Source organism: Schistocerca serialis, chromosome 5 (genome assembly GCF_023864345.2).
Source record: "Schistocerca serialis cubense isolate TAMUIC-IGC-003099 chromosome 5, iqSchSeri2.2, whole genome shotgun sequence".
Taxonomy (NCBI): Eukaryota; Metazoa; Arthropoda; class Insecta; order Orthoptera; family Acrididae; genus Schistocerca; species Schistocerca serialis.
The window spans coordinates 758,166,284-758,191,929 of NC_064642.1; the positions used below are offsets into that span (position 1 = coordinate 758,166,284).

A 25,646-nucleotide genomic window follows, 5' to 3' on the forward strand; every position below is an offset into this window, starting at 1 on the left:
GGCTGTAAGGGTACTCGACATTTTACATCAATTGGCAAGACACAAAATTGCGACTCATTGGACCACACTAGACGCCTCCTGTCAGCTACTGTCCAGTTTCATGTTTGGTCCACTGAAGATGTGCAGCCCTGCACAGTATGTGGCACTGTGAGCCACAGCCTTTTTGCAAAGTACCTGTCTCCAAATCTCCACTGCACCCAGTTCCCTTCACAGTGCTCACTCACAAACTGCTTGCATTCATTGACAGGGCAAGTTCCTGCTGAGTTTGCAAACAACTGTCGTCGACTCATCTCCAGTCCATGTGGGTTAGGGTCTTTCCACAGGCACTCTTCTTACTCTGTGTTAGATGACTACAAGTGGTGCACCACTCCCAGTACCCATGTTGGGCAGCCTGCCTTCATACACCAAAAAATTAAGTAACTTTATTCACGGTGTAGTCATGGACTCATTTAAACACAATAGCTCCTATCCGCCATTTCTCCAGGCAGATCCATCTTATTGTACTCCACCAATTTACTGCCAAGACAAGACATATATCAGCAGTGGATGTTCACATCAGCACTTGGTATCAGTGGAGTGGTCTTCTGAGAAGTTAATTAATACACTGTTTGGTGCACTTATGTGCGCTGTTTGTATACCTACACTGATGAGCCAAAATGTTATGACCACCTGCTTTATACATACTATGTTGGTCCAGCTTTGTATCCAATACAGCAGCGATTCTGCGTGGTATGGATTCTACAAATTCATAGTATTTTGCAACAGGCATGTGAAAGCAAATGCCTATGCCAGGACAAGCATTTCTGCAAGTGTTTTGTAGCATAGTGCTGGCTCCTGATAGCATCCCAGAAGTGTTCCACAAGGTTCATATCAGGCGAACTTGGTGACCGAGACATCAATGTGAGTTCACTATCTTGCTTCTCAAACCACTATATCATGATCCAAGCCTAGTGACCCTACTGACACATACAGCTATCCTCCTAGAAGATGCCATGTTATCAGGAGAGACATCAGGCATCAACTGATTGTAATGGTCACATAATTCACAGCTGTCATGGTGCTTTCAATTACTGTAGAAGCCCAGGTGAATGTCTTCCATTTCAAAATACTGCCCCCACCAGCCTGTGTCTGGCATGCAGTCTATGTAAATAACAGTATTTTCCCTGGATGATGGCAACCTAGTGTAACAAAAAACGTGATTCTTCGACCAGGTGATGTATTAGCTTTGATACACGTTCCAGTCTAGATAATAATAATAATAATAATAATAATAATAATAATAACAATTTCGTGTGGCTCACTGGCCTGGTATAAGTCTTTCAATTAGATGCCATGTCGGCAACTTTCATATCCCTAACCTACGACAGTTACCCAACTGGGGAAAAAGGGCCTACAGTTTAACATGGAATCTGAACCATTTGTGTTTCTAAAAGGTTCCCCACATCATTGAGAGGTAAAGGCCAAGTTAAAATGCATATTGAAAAATCCGAGATATGACTAGGACTTAACTCTGTGACCTCTTGGTTTCCAGTCAAGCATTTTACTGCTAGACCATCATGTCCAACTCCAGTCTAGATGATGCAATGCCCATCGTAACTGTTGAAGTTGTAGGTTTACAAGGGAACACGTAGGATCATCTGCTGCAAAGCCCCAAGTTCAACACTATGCAATGAATGGTGTGCTCCAGAACACTCTGGCTTGCACCAGCATTGTACTCTGTTGCCAGATATGCCACAGATAGCCGCCTATATTGATTTACAGAGTGCCTCCGGACTCTGTGTTCTGTGGCGAGGTGAGACCATCCAACACATCAATGCAGTCCTTCAATCACTTCCTGTAGATGCTTACACTAATAGTGCAAGAACCTCTGACCAGCTTCACTATTTCTGAAATGCTCTTTCCCAGGTGTCAGGCTACTTTTTAAAATCCTTTATATTAATAGGTTTACCCATTCATCACTACAATTATTCCCCACATGTCTCTGCTTGACTTATATATTTTCCTTAGCCTGATATGTTCCCCTAATGCGACCAGTCGTCATTCAGTTTCGCGGTAGACAGTGGTCATCACGGTTTGGCTCACAAGTGTATTATGTGCCAATCAGATGGACCTCTGGGCTGTTCAGGCTCTGCGCTTGTTTCTCCTGGCTATTATAGCCAACACGACAGTGGAAAAAGGTGACCAAGTAATCAGTTTAGATGATAGAGTGCTTTTTTCTGAATTTTTTCTAGGTCAACCTGATAGTGTTCTTGCCCATGAAACAGGGATCATGGCATCCTGGTTTGATCATTGGGTTCATTTGTTGCACTTGCCTTGACTAGGTGCCAATATGAAGTTTATGGAACATCCTTCAAGTTAACTTATGCATTGGTTGCCCCACAGACCAAGCCCTGACTACACCAAGAAATAAGTCTTCACCAAGTTTCAAGAAGAACCTAAACAAATTCCACCTTCAGTCTATTGTAACTCTCGGGAATGCCACCTGCAAAGAGTCAGTTTTTTTATGCTCTGTGTACAATATCTACAACAGCTCTATTGGTCAAATGACAAAAGACAGTTACAGTTATAAATTATAGATGAGGGGCATTTAATAAGTAATGAAAGATTTTTTTTATGAATTAAGATTGGTTTTACTTGGGATTACAGTACATCATATTATTGCTCATCCTTTTGGCTACAACATCCTATTTTTCAACATAATCTCCATTAAATTTGATGGCCTTACGCCACCTTATGCGGAGAGCCTGTCTGCCCCCATGGTATCACTCTACTAGTCAATGTCAGAGACAACATCTTGCTCCGTCAATAACTCTCCTTCATCCACACACCCCTTCCCACGGAGTGAGATGCGGGCTATAGGGTAGATGAGGAAGAATATTCCAGTGACGTTTCGTGAGATCCTCTCGGTTGCACAGATTTGTATGAGTACTTATGTTGTCGTGGAGGAGCGTAACTTCATTTGCATTTTTTATGGTGATGAACACACTGAAGTCGTTCCTTCACTTTCCTAAAGGTAGCAAAGAGGATCCTTGCACACTGGAGCAGGACATCAAAATGAATAACCCCTCTAGAATTCCAGAAGATGGTCACCATGGCTTTGCCAGTTGAGTATGTAGCTTTGAACTTCTTCTTCAGAGGAGAGGTGGTGTGGTACCAGTCCATGGATTGTTGTTTTGTTTTCAGTTCGAAGTTTCATCACCTCTGACAATATTTGACAAAAATTGTCAAAATCAGCCTCATAACATGTAAGCAATTCCACACAAAAAGTCCTTCATTGCTTTTCATGCACTTCTGTTAGGCAGCAAGGAACCCAGCATACATACACCTCTGACAACTCCAAGTGGTGGATGAGTGTGTCAGCACTACCAACAGAAACATCCCAGTGAGCAGCAAGGTGTTTGATTGTGATACGTAAATCACTTAGAATGAGAGTATCTGCACATTCCAAAATTGCAGGAGTCAGAGGTGTGTGCTGCTACACTGCAAGGCCTCCATAGACATCGTGCAAGTGCCAATGAACACCGACAATGCTCTGGATTTCTGTCAAAAGAAATGCAATGATGTCTCTGTGCTTGGAATGCATCTCTGTTACAGGTACTGCATTGAAGGTTACATATGGTGCTGCCACCTATTGAAACATCATGAAACTATAGGGGCTGAAGTGGGAATACTCCACGACGTACCACATTTTTCGAACCAAAATTTTCCGAGAAAAATGAGTAGCATTACTTTTGAACGCCAAACAGGGCATTTGCTAGAGGAGCCCTACCATCTAGCGGATATCTCCAATATATAAAGAATCTAATAGTACCCACGACTGACGGTTAATGCGCAAAGTGGGAAGAACAAAAGTAAGCATGGTAAAAGAAAACTCCTTTTGGCCCAAATCACTCTGTAACTGAGCGGAGCCACAAACTACCCATCATTTGTTCTTCTATCCTTTGTGTCTCACTGCATTGTGGAATATGCTGGAAGACCTTCCTATGGCCAGCGTCAGTGCTGTCAAGCTACATCTGCATATACATCCACATCCATGTACTGAAAACCATTGTTGGCATAGCACAGCACCAGTTATTAGCGTGGTACCAGTTATTACCGCTTCTTCCAGTTCCATTCACTTCTGGAGAATGATTGCTCAGATCCTTCTGTGTGAGCTGTAATTAGCCTAATTTTGGCATGATGATTCATACGAGAATGATACATAAGATGATGTAGCATTCCTAGATTTATCACTTAAAGCTGGTTGGAAACATTTTTAACTACACTTTCACAGGACACATGAAAAGTATTTGCAGTTGCAAATATGGACAACCAACAGCTATATAATGGAAAAATGACAATGAAAATTTGTACCGGACTGGAATTTGAACCTGGATTTCGCGCTTTTTGTGAGCAGTTGCCTTACCATTAGGCTATCCATGCAAAACTCATAGTTAGACTCAAACTTCCATATGTCGCCAACCATCTGACTAGAATCTCCACTTGTATGTTCATTCTATATTGTGGTTCAGGGGAGACATTTCAATTGAATGTTGCTTGTCTGGTGTCGACGTATTAATATGATACTGTAGTACCTGTGTTGTTCGAATGTATGATGCAATGTTCGTTTGGAAATGCATGTGTATCAATAGGAACAGACAATGAGGCGACTACAGCTGTCACGAAATACATTACATTTATTCACAGTTGCAATATATGGGGGCATCTGAAAAGCCCATGCAAAAATAGAAACTACTTACGTATTTGGGGTAAACCTATTTTATTTTTCGACATAGTCTCCTTTTAGACTCATACACTTCGTCCAGCACTATTCTAATTTGTTGATCCCTTCCGAATAATAGGAATTGTCCAAGTCTGCAAAATAGCTATTAGTGGCATCAATCACCTCCTCATTTGAATAAAATCTTTGTCCTGCCAACCATTTCTTAAAATTTGGGAACAAATAATACTCTGAGGGAGCCAAGTCTGGAGAATGTAATTATGTTTTGGACACCAGATATGACTGCCTGCATGATTATTAATGTTATTCATTTGTATATATTGGAAACATATTTATAATTTTAAAATAGTTCAATAAGTTTTATTAAATAAACAAATTTAATAAATTGTTAATTAAATCATGGCCATACAGTAATGTATCTACTTTATTTTCTAAAACACACCTCTGATTATCGTATGGACTCAATACCTTTCTATTGAGTTAAACTGAATAAATTTTGTGTTTCTATCTTCATATGAAATTCATAGAACCATTTTGTTATTTATTGCTAAAGAAACAATCTTTTTAATCTTATAAATTTCTTTTAATCTCAATAAAACGTTAATTTACTGCTTTTTTATTTTCCACTCCTTATTACCAGTTTAGCAAGTATACATTTCCGCTCTTAAACCACAAAATTCTTCCATTACTTTGCCATTAACTTCATCTTTCATTTTTCTTAATAATTATCTTATTTACTTCAGGAAAATTATAAATATTATTATCTTGAAAACCACTAGTAGCAAATCACATATTATTTTCTTCAGATCTTCATACAAATCCTCCATTTTTCTATTGTACATATAACTATCAGTATCTTGATTATGAAGGTCAATATTTCCCCCATATTTTGGTTTCATAGCATTATAATCACAATCAACATTAATTCCTTAGATAAATTAGATAAATCGAGTATAGCCATATCAATATATATAGGTTTTTAAAGAAAATGTTTTAATTATAATTATTACATTATGGTTTTATACCTTTTTCAATCAAATCATGGTGATGATAAATTTTTCTTATTTTATTGTATAGATTTTTCCACACAAAGAACAAATTTCAGGTTTTTTATTATTTGATTGTTCTTCAGGAACTTTCAGAACAAATTTCCCCAGTTTCTTCAACTCTTTTTAATACACTCTGCAAATGTTTATGGCAATACAGTCCTTTATAAACAACAAAAACTTTTATAATGTCCCTTTATATATATATATATATATATATATATATATATATATATATATATATATATATATATATATATATATATATATATGTGTGTGTGTGTGTGTGTGTGTGTGTGAGTGTGTATATATATATATATATATATATATACAGGGTGTTTCAAAAATGACCGGTATATTTGAAACGTTAATAAAAACTAAACGAGCAGCGATAGAAATACACCGTTTGCTGCAATATGCTTGGGACAACAGTACATTTTCAGACAGACAAACTTTCGAAATTACAGTAGTTACAATTTTCAACAACAGATGGCGCTGCAAGTGATGTGAAAGATATAGAAGACAACGCAGTCTGTGGGTGTGCCATTCTGTACGTCGTCTTTCTGCTGTAAGCGTGTGCTGTTCACAACGTGCAAGTGTGCTGTGGACAACATGGTTTATTCCTTAGAAAAGAGGATTTTTCTGGTGTTGGAATTCCACCGCCTAGAACACAGTGTTGTTGCAACACGACGAAGTTTTCAACGGAGGTTTAATGTAACCAAAGGACCGAAAAGCGATACAATAAAGGATCTGTTTGAAAAATTTCAACGGACTGGGAACATGACGGATGAACGTGCTGGAAAGGTAGGGCGACCGCGTACGGCAACCACAGAGGGCAACGCGCAGCTAGTGCAGCAGGTGATCCAACAGCGGCCTCGGGTTTCCGTTCGCCGTGTTGCAGCTGCGGTCCAAATGACGCCAACGTCCACGTATCGTCTCATGCACCAGAGTTTACACCTCTATCCATACAAAATTCAAACGCGGCAACCCCTCAGCGCCGCCACCATTGCTGCACGAGAGACATTCGCTAATGATATAGTGCACAGGATTGATGACGGCGATATGCATGTGGGCAGCATTTGGTTTACTGACGAAGCTTATTTTTACCTGGACGGCTTTGTCAATAAACAGAACTGGCGCATATGGGGAACCGAAAAGCCCCATGTTGCAGTCCCATCGTCCCTGCATCCTCAAAAAGTACTGGTCTGGGCCGCCATTTCTTCCAAAGGACTCATTGGCCCATTTTTCAGATCCGAAACGATTACTGCATCACGCTATCTGGACATTCTTCGTGAATTTGTGGCGGTACAAACTGCCTTAGACGACACTGCGAACACCTCATGGTTTATGCAAGATGGTGCCCGGCCACATCACACGGCCGACGTCTTTAATTTCCTGAATGAATATTTCGATGATCGTGTGATTGCTTTGGGCTATCCGAAACATACAGGAGGCGGCGTGGATTGGCCTCCCTACTCGCCAGACATGAACCCCTGTGACTTCTTTCTGTGGGGACACTTGAAAGACCAGGTGTACCGCCAGAATCCAGAAACAATTGAACAGCTGAAGCAGTACATCTCATCTGCATGTGAAGCCATTCCGCCAGACACGTTGTCAAAGGTTTCAGGTAATTTCATTCAGAGACTACGCCATATTGTTGCTACGCATGGTGGATATGTGGAAAATATCGTACTATAGAGTTTCCCAGACCGCAGCGCCATCTGTTGTTGACAATTGTAACTACTGTAATTTCGAAAGTTTGTCTGCCTGAAAATGTACTGTTGTCCCAAGCATATTGCAACAAACGGTGTATTTCTATCGCTGCTCGTTTAGTTTTTATTACCATTTCAAATATACCGGTCATTTTTGAAACATCCTGTATATATATGTATATATATATATGTGTGTGTGTGTTTGTGTGTGTGTGTGTGTGTGTGTGTGTGTGTGTGTGTGTGTGTGTGTGTGTGCGTGCGTGTGTGTGTGTGTGTGTGTGTGTGTGTGTGTGTCTGTGTGTGTAAAGGGACAATATAAAAGTTTTGTTGTTTATAAAGGACCATATTGCCATAAATATTTGCAGAGTGTGTGTGTATATATATATATATATATATATATATATATATATATATATATATATATAATGTAATAGAAACCACATTGTTTGTGTTATTGATATTTTATAGCAAAAGAATTATTTGGGTCTAGTTGACGAATATTCATTTTTAAAAATAAATTTTCAAAGTATAAATACATACCAGATGCACCTTTTTGGTTAACTTTATAATTTTTATATTTTGTGTATTGATCTTTTTCTTGAAGTAGTACTATTACTGATTTATTAATTAAACAATTACCTTTGTGGTATGTAACTTTCCTTTATTATTGAAATGTACTAAACACAAAAAACAAATAGATTTTTGATGCTTGTTTTTATTAATTGGACTTGCAGCAAGTTCAGATAACTGTTTTGTCAGACAGCATAGTGAATTATCATCTTCTTTTAAATGTAATAAATTAATATCGTTTACTTTCCTAGAATTTGTTATTTTTAAAGGATATACTTGAAATTTTTCTCGAAAGAATAAACATAAATAGATGCGTTAAGTAAGGTCTTCAATATGAACAGGATTTTTTCCTTCAAGTTCTATAACAAATTCTTTATAATTACTTGTTATACCTGGATTTTTGTATTTCTATTGCTACAGACCATAGAAAACACTTTTGATCATTGTTTTTTCATTAATCCAAGATCAGTTTTCCTTTATTTTTCCAGGTAACTTAATATAAAGTGAATCTCTTAAAGAAACATATCTTTTAACTGTTATCTGTATTTCAATAATTTTATTTAATGTCCAATCAGAATGAAAAGGTAGAAATATAGTCATTTTTGTAAGCATATCTCTTTCCCTTTCATAAATTTATTAGATGTATTATTTTCATTAGTAATTCCAAGATTTTAGACTTGATGTTTGGTTTACAAAACTTGTTATTTGTCTGCATTGTATTCATAAATTTATTAGATGTATTACTTTCTTTAGTAATTCTAAAATTTTAGGCATGATGTTTCGTTTACAAAACTTGTTACTTGTCTGCATTGTATATTCACCCAAAAATATAATTTATTTTCCACATATTAAATAATTTTAATTTTTCTTCACTTCTTTGATAATTCTTGGCATTGCCGCTTTCAGCAATTTGATAAGGATCAACAGAATTTATAATATTTTCGAAATTTATTACTTGAAAATTTTTTTAATGCTTTTTCATGTAAATAACTTTTAACTGGTTCACTGTTTTTTTGGTTTTCTAGACATCCTTTTATGAAAAAGTGAATTTCATTGTTTCATCTAATTTGTAGTCAGATTATGCCAATTTTCAACTGCTTCTTAATAAGCATGTATTTACAAGAGTAAATAAATTAATGTGTACTTCATTTGCAATATTCTTTTAAATTTTTTAATTTACATAAATCATGAAGTACATATACAAAGAAATTACTTTACTGAAAATCTTGAGCTGTAACTAAATATGATATATTAGTTGTATATAGATCATAATCTTTATTCTTTTTATTCCTTTGTGTTTAGTATTTCACACTTTAAAATACTGAAAATCATATATATCAATCAATTTATCATATCGTTTTGGGAAAATTCTTTTAAATTTGTTACAAAGCTCTAAACAAACCTTATGCCATATATATATATATATATATATACTGCCAGGAATACCAAACTTGATATACCTTTTAAAAATTAAAATTTTGTTAAAGAAATGCAAAATAAAAATTTATTTAAAACAACAAAGACTAAAATTGTATAAGATAATGAAAAATAATAATTAATGAATTCATATCATGAACTTAATGTTTCCCTCTTCAAGATAATTAAAATCATATTCATTGATTTATTTATTACATTTGATTGCAAAATTATTTTAAATTTAGTACTGAGTTGCAAACAAATTTTTTCACCATAGCTAGTATTTCAGTAATCACACCTATTAATATTAAATAAAATGTGATTTCTAGTCCACTAATTTTTTTATACAAATTAAAATTGTCAGCACCATTGAGTTTCTGAGGAAATGAATATATTTATATAGAATAACCACGTAATTAATTATTGTTCTAATTTATCAGCATCTATCATCATGCAAACAAAAATTCGTCAAAGAAAACTAATTTTACATATATTGGAACAGTTTTAAGTTTATTGTTTAGTCTTATCGACAGAAAGCTCGATTTATGTAAAATTTTCATGTATCGGTTAGCAATAGCTACTTCGAAAGGATTATCAGAAACACTAACCAAATAAAGTAATTGAAAGCTACATCATTCAAAGAAAAGTTTTATTTATATTTTTAACAAGGACAACTTCTTCAAGATTAAAATTATACTCGCCAAATTTATTGATTTTTTTCATTTCTAGATACAAATGCAAATTCATTTAATTGTTTTTTGTATATTTTATGTCTGAGATTACTTACTTGGAATCTATAGTGACTTCGTTTATGTAAAATAACCTTTTAAGGCGTTTTCTAATTCTTTTTCTATAGTATTTACTTAATTCTTGTGTAGTAATATAATCACCGAATTGTGTTAAAATGTTTGTGTATCCAGTTTTCGTCATATGACCTTATAATTCTTTTTCTAAATATTGCTTGGTAGCAACATCGTAAACACCAATTGGACCAGTCAATTGTACTATGCTTCTGATTTTAAATGTAACATAACACTTTATTATGTGGGTAAATTTTCCTTAGTTCATTATGTTTTGTTTAATTACTATTCTTTTTTTTGGATCTATTTCGTTATTAATTTTTTCTACTTCATATGTATTAATTATTGTCTTGCGTTTTATTGTAATACTCCTCGAAATACTTCTTATCAATTTTTCATTCTAAGATTTTTAATTTCTCCATTTTTAATTTTCATTTTATTTACAAAAATGTACTTTAACTAAATATAAAATATCTTGAAATTTATAATTACCCAATAATAGTTTTCAAAATAATAAACATAAGTGACCACAAATAAATTCTTCAAAATTTCGTGTTCTTTGATCATAATAATATAAATCTTTCTTTTTCAAATTTTTTCTCATTGTATATATGCAAAAAATGAGTAAAAAATAACTTTTAAATATATTGTTAGATTATAATAATAAGTCTATGAGTACCAATATCATGGGAAATTTCTAAATTAACTATGTCACAATCAATATTTTATAATTTATTAGGTAATTCAACAATCACACCAAAACCTCAAAAATGTTTAATTTTTATTCCTTTAGCAACATTTGATGAAAATTTATTATTTTTAAAGTTCTTTACAACAGTTCCTTTTTTCCATTGCTAAATTATGTCTGTTTTGAAACTTCCTGGCAGATTAAAACTGTGTGCCAGACCGAGACTCGAACTCAGAACCTTTGCCTTTCGTGGGCAAGTGGTCTACCAAATGAGCAACTGAAGCACAACTCACAACCCGTCCTCACAGGTTTAAATCGAGTCTCGGTCCGGCACACAGTTTCAATCTGCCAGGAAGTTTCATATCAGTGTATACTCCTCTGCAGAGTGAGAATCTCATTCTATGTCTGTTTTGTCCTTCTAATTGATAATCGTTTTCATTTTTATTTACTATTGCTTTTGCTACACCAGCTACTCAACCAGCTATTCTAAAAAAACTGGTTCGTTACGGTACATCAGCCAGAAGGAATGGTAAAAATTCCTGTTTTGTTAATCCAGAATATGTTTCTTTTAATAACTTGTTCAAGAAATTTGTTTGGAATTCTAATACTTAATTTTACAAGTAAATTTACACCCATGTTTAGGTCATGTTTATTCTTCTCTGCATAAGTTAAATAATTATCAATGCTATTTAACTGATTATTATTTAATATTCTTTTTATTACTATTGTTTTAGTTGCACTACTCACAGCAAAGTAAAATCAATTATAAAATTATGCACACATATCGATAAAAAGGTTTCGATATACTTATAAAAATTAAAATTTAAAAATTTATAAACCTATTTGATTTAAAAATATATAACTTTATTGTCTTTAACACAATTATTATTTAATTTCTAATATGAATGTTACTGGAGCAACATTCAAGTCAATGAAATAAGTATTTACATCTCTAATAGTTATTCCTAAAGCTTGAAATTTATCATCAGTAATAACAAATAAAGGGAACCATCTTTTAAAAAAGCGATTGGGGCTCTTCCTTAAAAGAAGCAATAATACCTTTACCTTGATGGGAATATTCGTTATATTCTAGAAACATTACATTCCATTACCTAAATTAATATTAATATTAAGTAATTCAGTGTTATATTTAGTTTCAGTAATTTGATTATTAAAGCATAATATTTATCCTATGTTATCTCTTTATCCATATGTACTTTAACATCACTTTAAATAAAAATTCTAAGTAAATTTTCATCAGATATCTATATTAACTTTCTTAGTGTGCATTATTTTCTAAATTTAGTAGACGATATTCACCAACTGGATTTGTTATTGTTTCTCCACCACAATTTAAGTTATTATTTTTTATGTAAAATTTGGAGTTTAAAAAGTGTACAAAAACCAATCAATGTGGCTTTTTTCATAGTTTTCGTCTGTTGGAAGATTTAATCCTTCTTTGGGAATTTATAAATCACCCCTTACAAGACTAAGCCAATCATATATCATTAATGAGGTATTATTAGAATACATGAGTTGAAAAGGAGATTATGAACTAAAAATAAGAACTCTAGAAAAAAACATAAAAACTAACATAGAAAACATTCACCAAATTCTATTCAATATCTAATAATATCACGAAGTGGAGTTTGAAAAACAACATTAACATTTGAATATTATATTTAACTGCACTATGGGAAACTGAGGTAAAATAAATCATTTATATATTTTTCTAGAAGATTAGATCAAACGAAATACTCATCTGCAAATATGTGAAAGAAATTGAAAGTAATGACAGTAAAAACTTGTTACTATCGTACAAAATAATTTAAAAATGTATCAATTGAAGTTTATAAAAAAATTCAGTTGTCTTATTTGATGTTTTTATTCTTGAAAATCAAGATTTAGTTAAGGAACACACTATTAGATCAAGATATAAAGGATAAGATTGTTTTTATTTAGCACAAAAACATTGAAACTTACTAAATCAAAATAGTAAAAGATTATTAATTTTTTTAAAATATTTTTAGACAATATGTCACTAATTTAAATCATATATGTTATGAATTTCTTGTTGGTGATTTGAAATACGATGACTTTAAAGCGTTGTGAATGAAATGTGGGAATAATGATAAATTTGGATTTATTCCAATGGATACATGAAAAAAGTAATAAGGAAATTAGAGAAATAAAATTAAAGAATTCCAAAAAATAAAAACAAGTGGTAACAAAAATATCCATCATTAAACATAAACATTAATGTTAAATATAAAACAACAAAAAAATTAAATTATTTTTATCCTTAATAGACATTACCAAAATATGACCTGGAGGTTGTTAAAAAAGCTAAACGAAATAGAAAACAAAGGAACACTCAAAAGATGGTAAAAACACCCTAGAAACGAATTTGAAAAATATAAAAAAAGGAAATATACCCATTAATGCTACAATCGAAGATAAAGGAAATTAAGTCTTAAAAGCAGCTGAAGAAATTAAAGAATTCATTAGACAAATATATCCTTATTATCATCAAACACGTTATTTAGCTGAATTTAATGATATACCACCAATCAGATACTATAATCAGACAACATAATAGAAGTATCAAATTTAGTGAATAAATATGAAGAAGATACCAAAGAAAGAAAAATGTTAAATGAAAAACAACCATCAAATACAAAAGAAATTAATGTTGGTGGATGATTGCTAGAATATGTCAACAAGAAAATATCATCAACAGTGAAGATGCAGTTTTTGGATTAAGACCTGTTAATATATTTAATTTCTTCATGGATTACTAGAAAAATTTAATGATCATGATTAACAGTGGGTGATAAAACATGACACACCAGACAGATTAACCAGTCTCTACACTAAAATACAAAATACTATGGATAATATGAATAAAATAATTCATGCTGTCGATTTATCAAACTATGTGGTTGTATTTCATGTAGGAGGTGCACTATATTCTAATAATAATCCAAATAAAATTAATTAGGTTAATGTATTAATAATAAATATCTGTTAAAAGAAGTCATCAGTGTTTATTTCTCCCAAATATTATGGGTGACTGAAATTCATGCTAAAATTTTAAAAAAATCCAGAAAGCAATTGAATATATTTGCATGAATGAGATTAGAGATTTCTTTGATTGATTAACAGCTATTTATGGAGTGAAACAGCTAGAAAATAAAATATTGTAATGTAAAAAATGGAATAATGGAATTATTAAAAAATAAAAATAGTGACTTTTCATCAGTAATTGAAAAGGAATAACATATATAATTACATTTTTGAATAATTTAGCTCCAACATTTTCCAAATAAAAAATTATGAAAAATTATTAGTTAATATGTTAGTTAACAAGTTATCATTTGAAATGTATATTCCTGTTTATAATTATTGTGGTCCACAAATAAATTTATGAAAATGACCAGCTGGAGGGAAGAAAGGAATAAATCCATCAGATGAAGCTTGTAGAAACATGATATTTCTTATACAGGTAATAAATATTTAGAAATAAGATATAAAATATGTAAAGAACTTCATTTAATAATGTATATTGAAGATGTATTCTCTTATCAGGAACAGAACATCCTTTTATTTGTTTATCGATTTTTTAAATTTAACTGTTTTGCCTTTCTGATAAAAGTTGTGTGGGAGAACATATTGTTAATTATGGCAAAATAAAAAGAAAAGAAGATGAAGTACTACACCCACAAGAAATAATTTGTAATTTTTTAAAGATTATAAAGAAATTGCATGGGAAGGAGATTTAACTATATTTTTACTTTCAATTCTAACTAGAGGTGCTATTCTTAGATGGTCTGATTAATTGTCAGACTGAGTTATAAAAATAATCTTGAGTCATTATTCTGCAGAATTTGATATGCCTTTTTTGTTTTTATTGAGATTGTTAAATTATAAAAATATAATTTTAAGATGGGTGAAACATAATTTTTCATCAAGATATGTGGACCTTAAATGTGACAAATAAGTTTTTAAAAACTTATGATTCATTGTGTGATTTTAAATAAATAACACATTTAAAAGGAGATATTGGTAAAAACCCTTATAATTGTAACACAAATTGGCCTATTTATGTTGTAAATGATTCAAAGAAAAAATATGGGGCGAATCAAAAAACAACAATGAAATTCTGTTCTACTTTTAATGATAAAATTCCCGATGATACTTAAGCTTTCATAATTTTATGGAAAAAGGAATTTAGCTTATTATGGTCAAAATACAATGTAAAGTGAAAATTCAAAAAAAATATTAATGTTTTTTGATTATTTAATGAGAAGTCATTAAAAATAATATATAAAAAATGTAATCTTCGAATATTTTTGTTAAATTATGAGATTCTTTCGATATTTCATGAGAAAAAAAATCGTGATCAATACTTGTATTAGTGTGAAGATTCACAAATTTTTGAAAGTTAAAAGAATAGTGTTTCATTGTTCTGTTAGTTCCTGTATTTGAAACAAATAGTTATTATAATTATAGAATCAATAGTCAAATGTACCTACAGCATAAATTCCTTTAATATTATCAATAGCAATATTATGTACTATACTTTTTAAATGTTTTGCACTTAAAGTTATTTTAAAATAACAGTGGTAAGTATGACCTTTTCCTGTTTCTCTCTTGGCTTATTTTATCTTTGACCTAAATATTTATGTTAAATCTAAATTCATTCCATATGTTCATCATATTTTCATTGGTTATAATTTATTACATTTTTTTAAATGGAAAAACACATTGAAGCTGGGTTTGGGAGAGCTAATTTATAAGTTTTTTTATTTTCTTATGATATGTAAGGGAAAAATTACTAGATTTTTAAAAATTGATAAATTACACATTTCATTGGGTTAAAAAATGAAAAATAAATTTTTATTATATTTTCAAAAACAGAAAATAAAAATTTTATTAGATTTTTAAAAATTTAAAATAAAGGAATTACTTACTTTTAATACAAAAATATATGAATTTTATGGGATTCTTTAACAGTGTAAATATTATTCAATGTTAAAAAGTGAAAAAAATATTTTATCAAAATTTTTAAAAAATTTATTAGATTTTAAAAATGGATAATAAAGCGTTTTATTGGGTTTAAAAAAACCAAAAAATTGTTGTGAACAGTTTTTGTTTAAAGTATTAATTTTGTGTGTGTGAAATATGTAAATTCTTAGTATTTCTTTATATTCGCTTAAAATTTATAAATTTTCCGACTTTTGTTTCATGGTATTTAGTCAATTTTTAATGAATAAGTTGAGTTCAATGGCTGGAGGATAAAGTATATGAATTTTGATCCAAAAATGCTATATTTGTGGTTTAGAGCTCATTTTCTGTTTCTCTTTGTAATCTCACTAATCGTAGGAAACAAAAATCTTGGAATGATACTTAACAATCAGAATGCCAAAAAGTTGTCCTGGACAATTCAAACAGCCTTGGAAGGAGAAAACATTTTTCGTGCGAAATCGTGAAGACAGTCCCACAAGTTCCAGTTTTGGGCCTACTCCTATTCCTTATTATAGGCTGTCGAGAATCCCACTGACATTGTGCAGTCACATCAGCAACAAGCATTTATGACCAAAATCTGGGCCAGCATCGTAGGCTATTGTTTGTTAGGGCCTCATATTCTCCCACCTCAGCTCAACAGAGAATCTTATCTTAAGTTCTTAGAGAATACTCTGCCCATTCAACAAGAACATGTACCATTATGAATGTGACTAAAAAGTACTTCATGAACAGTGGAGATGGACTGACAGAGGTGGACCAATTCATTGGCCTCCACGCTCTCCAGACCTAAACCCACTTGACTTGTAGAGACATTTCAACGATTTTGTGCATGCAATCCTGATACAAGATGTACTGAATTTACATAGCTGTATTACGGAAGGCTGACAAACAGTATGCCATTCTCCAGGGATACATCAGCACACCAGGAATTCAATATGACAGCAGGTTGGTGCATTTATCCTTGCTAACAGAGGACATTTTGAAAATTTCATTATGGAAAGTATTTCATACAGTGCATATAATTATGTTCTCTTCCTACGTGTTTCCCATGATTAATGTGTTGAAGAGTTGTAGAAGCTGAGCTCTAACACAGAAATAAAACATTTCCTGGCACATGCCCACTTTTTTTATTTTAAATATGTGACACCAATTTTAGTGTCTTTTAAGATGAAATAATCAAAATTATGATATATTAAAATTAAAAACAATTCTTGAAAAGTTAAAAAACAATCAAAAGAAATTTTTATGATATTTATTGTCTTAAAATAGTGTTTCACATGTACAAAAGTACAAAAATGAATTGTTTCATGTTGTTTTTAATTACAGTAATTAGATTCTTTCTCATTAGGTACTCTGCAGTTTCATACGGGAACTTGTAACGACCACAACGAACAAAGAGAGGAACAAGTTAGCACAGAACTTGTGAAATAGAAACTTCTTGAATGTCTTCTACATTTGGAAAAACATAAATGTCTGATTCCTTCTGAAACTTTCTCGTAAATGAAGTTTTCACTTTGGAATGTTTTATGGCCAATATTTTTCCTATAACATTTTCAGAACAACCTGAGATTTTCGACTAACATAGTTAAACAGTACAGAAATGAAGTCACCTTCATTTAACTCATCCTCTGAAGTGATAGGTACTGGTGTATTAGTTTCTCTAATTGTGGCATCTGTGTGCTCATTGTATTCGTCAGTTGAAAGATGATCATCTGTGTCATTATCATAGCTCAGATATTTTTCACTCTCTGGTCTTAAATTGTCTTCATCAAAAGGCTTAGAAGTTGAAGGTAGTAATGGAGCATTAGTGGCACTATTGTCATGAGAGTGTGAGTCATCAAGATCATCCAAATCTACATTTGAAATGCTTTTACCATATAGAACAGAAAGTCTCTTTCGTCTCACACGAAGTGGCTGTGTCTCCTTTCTGAACAATTGAAGCGAAAATGTATGAAATACATTGTCCAGTGTTTGAGAGTCACCTTTATTTTCAGGAGTTTTGCGAATGAGTTTCAAGATCTGTTGTGGATCAAATGGAAAAATTCCAACTTTCTTGAATCCGCCTTTTAAGTCGTGTCTCATTTGGTCATTGTAATTCATAACGTTGAGCGTCTTCTTCAGTGGGGCAGGAAATTTGTCCTTCGTAATAGGACCCCGATTCTTCAGCTTCCATTCTTCTAAAACTTTGCAGCACTCAGCCTTCAGTGGACAGAAGTAAGCCATGTCAAGAGGTTGGCACAGATGTGTTGAATGGGGTGGCAGTAATATAAATTTAATGTTAGGCTCCCTGCACTTCTGTAAAACATTTATAGAGATATGACTGGACAAGTTATCTCCTATTGCAGCCTTCGGCACTTCTTTGGGCAGCTTTTTCACAGATGGAAGTATGATTCCTTCGAACCAATCTGACAATATAATTTCATTAAACCAGGAAGTTTTTGAACATCCATAAAGTGCACCTTTTGGGCCGCCCTGCCTCCAAGTATCATACACATGCGATGCACCATAAACTACATAAGGTGGAAGCAGCTCACCACTAGCTGTGCCACAGAATATGACACTAATACCGATACTACTATTTGAACTGTCCATTATACGGTACACACATTTTGATCCTCTTCGGCCAATGACACTTTTAACTCCAGGATCGTCAGTAATGTTGGTTTCGTCATAATTGATTATTGCTTCAGGAGGAATGCCATCTAAACTTTTTTGAAGTTCAGAAAAATATTCTTGCATCATTTTTTGGTCAATTCTAGCATGCACTCTTTTGATATTCATACACCATCGCTCAGACAGAATTTGCTTGTGTCTTTTTAGGAAAGAAACAATCCAGTCCCGTCCTGGAAGGTTATTATTAAACTTTTTCACTCTTTTTCTGAGCCTTTCTAGATATTGTTTGACAATTGCTCTAATATCCATTGAAGTCAAGGGAAAACCCCACTCACTCGCAGTTACCAAATTGCTTACTATGAGGTCTTCCTCATGAGAACTGAGAGAAGTTTGGCCACTGGCTTTCTTGGGTGGAGAGTCTTTTGCTGATGATACCCATCTCTGAATAGAGCTCTTGGGGACACCATACTTATCTGCTCCTTGTCTTACAGACAAAGTTTTAGCTTGAACATCTGTCACAGCTTTTGCAAGATTCTCTGTAACATATCGTTTGTAAGGCCTACCACCAACCTTCCTAATATACTCTCTAGGCATCTGAAACAACATTAACAGTTTTCTTGTAGATATTTAAAGTAATATGTTCTTCAAACTATACTGCAAAACCAAACACATTGATAAACAAGTACACACAGTAATATCAAATGTGATGTAACCTAACATAACCTAACCTAACCCCTTAACCTAACCATAAGACAATAAGCAAATACTAACAATGACTTCAATGTGTATAAGAAACACCAATAACTTCATTTTAATGTGCTTTTGTGCATACAACTCTCTTTAGTTAAGTCTAATTAAAGGTTTCTGCCAATCAACGACATGTCCCAAGTCACCCCAAGTTTGCTGTCATTTTCAAAATCGAACATTTCAGTCCAAAATATGGGCCTCAATTTTTATCTTTCTGTGGTTATTATGAGAGATAGAAGTGGGGATCTCATTTAAACATTAACCACATTTCCACTATTAATCCATATCAACCAGCAGGCCTTCCTATGTCACTATCATTTTTTGTTAATATTTTGACAATTATCAAATATTTGAAAGTAGTACTTACATTGATATCAAGTTGTTCCCTTCAACCTGAGGACATAAGCACACCATCACATAAATGATAACAATGAGCAAAACACAGTTCTTGCCACCCACTGCTGCCAACGTAATAAAAAACAAAACACTGTCAAAATGTCCCGAGTCACCCCACTGTCCCAAGTCACCCCGTGAGGCATGTTTCCTGAAAGTTTGGCCATACCTTTTGTGTACAACATGAACAACAAGGGTCCCAATACACCTCCCTGAGGCAAATCTAAAGATGTGTGTCTACTATCAAGTAAATTTCCGCACGTCACTTCCAGGAGCTACTTCTGGAAGTTTTTTGACGTTTAAGCAACCCCAGACAGTCGAGTTCTGCGAGTTTCATCAGCCTGAAGAATTTGCACCTACAGGACAGTGGAAACTGTTTGGTCTTCTTGCTGCAGCTTCATTCCAAACTTGTCAGTTGCTGGAAATTTCTCTCGAACATGCAGAAGTTATGTATGCATATTCAGATACGAAAAACCCAGTATCAGTGTCTTAATAGATGTGAGATTTTGAGACAGTACAATTGTTAATACACTGGTGCACAGAACTTCAGGACGAAAGTAACCTTCGCATTATGTTCCACCAAAAGTAAAATACCTCAATAAAACTTGGACCAAACACTGAAAGAACTCATACAGGATAGTACAGAGGTAACTGAAGTAAACACACAATAAGGTGAACAGATATTACACTTTATTTAATGTCAAAAATTACACTGAAGTCACCACGATTTTTGATGGTCCCCTGGACATTACAAAAGGAAAGACACAGTTATTAATAGGATGTGTATTCACTGCAGACAGTAATGCGTGCCCTGTGACGTATTGCCAAGCTGGTCACAAGTTTGATGAAAAGTTCTAATGGTAGGTCGTCCATTCCTCCAACCACTATGTTTGACAATTGCTGGGTGGTCTTTGGTGCATGTGGACGTGCTGCAATAAATCTCCCCAATGCACCCCACACATGTGCGACTGGACTTAAGTAGAGGGAACGGGCTGGCCAGTCCATTCGCCATTCCAAGAGCTCCTTCACATGCACAGTTTGGTGCAGCGCGCATTGTCATCCATAAAAATTAAGTCAGGGCCAAATCCATCCTTGAAAACACACACATCAGAAAGGAGTACAGTGTCACAGTAACACTGACTGCTGAGATTTGTGGGTCAATGCTTCCCCACACTGTAACATTTAGACTACCAAAAGGATCACATTTGAGAATTATCCTAAGTTCGTTACATGCTCCCATCTCTTACCATATCAAGGTACACCAGAAATTAGTACTCAGACAGAATATTCTCTCATCCTAGAAGAGCAAGTCACCACATGCCTCATTGGTCTAGCCCCTATGCTCTTGGCACCATCATCAACAGTCAATGTGCGAGTATCAACAGAAGACAACATTGAGCAAAGAGGCCACCACCATGAAGTCTCTTTGCCACTGTGGAGCTTGCCTTGCAGTTCTGTTAAATGTGGTTGCAATTGTACCCACTGTTCGAGGTGGGCCTCTTCTTGCCTGTTGCACAATGAAGCAGTCACCTGCTGCTATAGTTGACTGTGTTCGATCACCTCCTCTCGTTTGGATAGCAGTGACTGTGGTTCAGAGTGCTCTCCACACACTTGAAGCAATGATGTGAGTAATACCAAATTTCTGGGCTACACCCGTCACACATCGTCCTTCTTCCAGTTTCCTGATGACTCTTCCCCGTGTGAAGTCACCCAAATGTGACTTCTGGACTATATTGTCACAAACAACATCACCACGTTAACTGCTCACTAATTGTCGCACAATGTCTTTCCAGTTCCGTCAACTGCCTCTTGTTGCAATGCCAGCCCCATTTAGCGCTATACTCTCGCTGACCTCATACCATGTCCAGCTTTCTGTGCACAACTGATAGACGTCTGGCAACAAGCTACCGCTCTTTCATTCGTTTCCACAGAGTTGTTAAATATGCTATATTACTTTACATATGTCGTTGTTAAATTTTGCAGAGCAGTGTGCGGAGTGTTTCCGTATATGTGGGACACAAAGGATGTGCACTTTAAAAATAGAATTAAGGAAGAGTAATATACAGAAAATATTAGGGGAGACTGTGACACAACTGAGTCTTGAATACGAAAAAAAATCATAATCTTCACACGACCACACGTCCAAGGAAACAGAGGATAATTTGGTATGTGAAACAAATTTTACGCTTTACAAATAGCATTTACTACTTTTATTACAAATGCAATGCATTTCCAGTTTAACATTAAAAACTCAGCGAACATTTAAAGACGTCTGTATTGCCAAATTACTTTTCCTTCTGGCAAAAAAAAGTGATCTAAATTCATTTCTCACTTCCTTGGTTGACTGTGGTCAGTTACGTATGTTTCGCGTTCCCATATAATTGTTCTCACCCATCTGTCTTTGCCTTATTCTCCTGGCGTTTGTGAATCTCGAACGTCAGACGTGCCAAGTGACGCATAAAAAGTAATGCGGGACACAAATTGCTTTGGAGGTTTTGCTCGATTTTTCTGGGGTTAGAAGGACTGGATTTTGTAGTGCTTGAAACCGTGTGGAAATAAGTCCAAAATAGTTTCCAGAAACATTTCTTGCTCTAGAGAAGCATAACTGAACACCCAGTTTTTCATTGGTTTCCCTCTAAAAGGATAGAGAATCATAACGCAGCAAAGCAAATGCATCTTAAGCAACAATGACGATGGTGGCTGTACAGTTCTACCTGGTAATATTCAAGGAATTGTAAACTCAAATTATTTTGCTCAAGGCATTCTAACAGTTTATAACTATTAAGAATTCCCCATCAGACATCCTACCATTTCTGCCAACATTGAAGTGCAGAACTGTATAGTCTGGCCTAATCAGTATTAACAACACAATATCGTGGGTGTCATTATGATTAAATCACACACTGCCTTCTTTCGTAGGAGTGCATGTGACTACATGATTTACATCCATAGCACCGATATAGTTTGGAAAATTCCATCCATTTTCAAAACCATTAGCAATTTGTAACCATTCTTTAACTGTTGAAGCTACCTAACATTATTGAAAATAGCTACTGATCTGAAATTTATCCACGTTAATAGAAAGATACATACTACATTATGACATTTATTTCAAGTATCAGATGTAGAAAAGAAGGAAAATGAATGTGACACAGATACTGTTTTCTAGGAAAGAACTACGTTAATGAAACAAGAGTCACAAGAACTTCTTTCCAAACGAATGAAGGTAATCAGGTAAATTCTAATGTTATTGTTAAGAATGCACTAGAAACTGTGCACAAGTCTGCTGACGTATATCAGTTGTTTGGAGACTATGTGCAATCTGAGTTTAGAGCATTGCCACAAGGATCAAGCAAAAAAAATTACAACACGCAATGCAACAAACAATTTTGTAAGTTTATGCAGAGAATGCCAGCGCTACTGTTTGGATTTCTGACGACAAAAATTACATTTCAACAATGCATAGGTCGTCAGATGAAGTAATTATTTTATCTGATCTCATCGAAATGAAGTTTTCACAAGATAATCGTTTCGTAAATGTTCTGTTTAAGTGGATTGTTTGAGTGAGCTTATGAAATACCATACTACTAACATCTAATTGTTATTCTCTTTACAAACATTCAAATAGAGCCTCACAGCAGTCGAGAACGATGCGAGAAATCATATACATGGGTTCACAGAAGATATATGTGAACGAGTGAAAAGGATCTTCTGAGAATATGGAAATAGAAATGAAGTCCCATTCTTCTTAGCAGAGCGCAGGGGAACGACGTGGGAGACCCGCACCACCGTACTAGGCAAGGTCCTAATGGAGGTGGTTTGCCGTTACCTTCCTCCGACCGCAATGGGAATGAATGATTATGATGATGCCGACACAACACCCAGTTATCTTGGGGCAGGTGAAGATCCGTGACCCCAGTGGGAATCGAACCCAGGATCCTGTGCTCGAGAAGCGAGAACGCTTCCGCGAGACCACGAGCTGCAGACTCTGAGAATATAGAAATTAAAAAAAGTATGTATGTCGTTAATGAAAATAAATAGTTCGTTTGTTTGATACTTTAGTGCTTTATTCTCTTACCTCCTGCTAAAAATCTAAGAGTAATTAAAATGCCATCTCTTGATGAAGTAGCTTGCTACATTATTGTATTCTGTTTCCAAATAGTCGATTATGCAATGGACTAAAGTTGTTCAAAACTTGCTTACAACATTTTCAGAAAGTTTTTAATGTGATCGGTGTCCTCTGCTTTCCGTTCATTCAATAACGTTTCTTGAGAGCTTAAAAATGTACTGGTACACCTCTGCGCCCATATCTGCACCTAAACACGTCTTCTTTCTTAAAATTTTGGTTATTGTCACGATTTTTTGCGATAATAATAATTATAATAATGCAATAACATTCCCGGCTGCTCTGGTTTTTGAGCACTTGCCTATCTCACAACGTGACTCTAGTGCAAACACTTCACACCTGCTTGCGGCAAGTTTCTGAAATAACATTGCCCAAGCGACTAACAGAGGAAAACTTGCGCAAGTTCTTGATCCAAAAGTTACTTGCGGGAATAACTTTGTAGTGGACAAAAGTCTTAAAGCTACTTCTACGTCCGTCGATGACACTCCATCCAAGACAACGAGCTGAATCCTCCCTACCAAGAAATCCTCAATACAGTCACCAATTTCGTTCGCTCCCTGCACAGATGCACTTTCGGTAACAGGTATAGGTGTGATACTAAGTCAAATTCTCGTCAGAAGTCAAGAAATACTGCATCTGCCTGATTGCATTGATCCATCACCTTCCATACGATACGCGAGGAAGGTGCGAGTTGGGTTTCACATGATCGGTGTTTTCGGATTCCATACTGGTTGACATGGATGAAGTCATTCTGTTCAAGGTATGTCGTTTCAACCGAGCTGCTACCCTTCTTTGTCTTTTGTGGGCTAAAGTACATAAATACTTTTCCTACATTAATTACAACTGCGGTCTTAAACATTCTGCATTTCCTGGCACTTTGTATAACGCGAAGTACACGTCTTCTTTCCCTTAATCACTTATGTGTAAATACAACATCAAACAATTGAAATATCTACTGTGTAATATTTACCGCAACAAATAACAGCGAAAAGCAGACATAACGTCGTCGCTATTAAACGTATCATGGCGCTGTCCGACTGAGCTCGTATTCTAGGTGTTTGTTTCATATGTACTAACCGTCGACCACTAAGAGCTATTTTATCTTCGCTACGATATGTAGTTTATCGGCTCGTGCGTCATGAGCTTTCTTAAAACAGGCGACCTTATTTTATCTGCGAACGCTATGAATTCTTACCGAAAGTCTACAGACGAAGGACACGGTCGAATAATTGTAGTGACATTCCACGCCTACTCCAAGCGACTTTTGTGCCTATCGCGCTTTCTGTTTATCTTCATCCACTGTACAGGCGAAAGCGCGTGAAAAGACTGGAATTAAGTACAAGCTGACTTAGTCTTCCTGGTCCCTCCAGTAACTTCAGCTACTGTATATTTCTAGAATAATCACTAAAAACCTATTTATGAAATTTCGTATGTATTTCTGCGATAACTCTTCGCTCACTGGAGTTCGTCAGTACAAATTTGTCAATATTTTCGTAACTTCCATTAAACGTGTATCCATTCAACTAAACATGAATCTCATACTGTGAAGAAGTATTACAAAATATTTTGCACACGAATTTTGTTGAAGAGCACTGGTACATATGAGATATGGCGAACCATAAATGTAGACAGGCTAATAACTGGCGGTGCCCACAAAGAGACAGGAATAAGTGACGATAAGTAGTTGCAGCAACTATGTTTACCAAGATGGAAAGAGTTACAAAAACAAAGTAGGAAGAGTAAATAATAATAAATTAATAATGAGTAGCTCGCATCAAATTCTCAAA

The 25,646-nt window shown here is 34.3% G+C and overlaps 1 protein-coding gene across 1 annotated transcript in view; it reads right to left on the reverse strand.

Annotated features, from left to right (window-relative positions):
* LOC126481254 (chymotrypsin-1-like) overlaps window positions 1–24,931 on the reverse strand; it is a 191,324-nt gene extending 166,393 nt beyond the window's left edge. The window contains exon 1 of the mRNA XM_050104873.1: window positions 24,830–24,931. Within this exon, the coding sequence (XP_049960830.1) occupies window positions 24,830–24,926 (97 nt within the window). The 5' untranslated portion in view covers window positions 24,927–24,931. The remainder of the gene's footprint in view (window positions 1–24,829) is intronic.
* Between the last annotated feature and the right edge of the window lie 715 nt (window positions 24,932–25,646).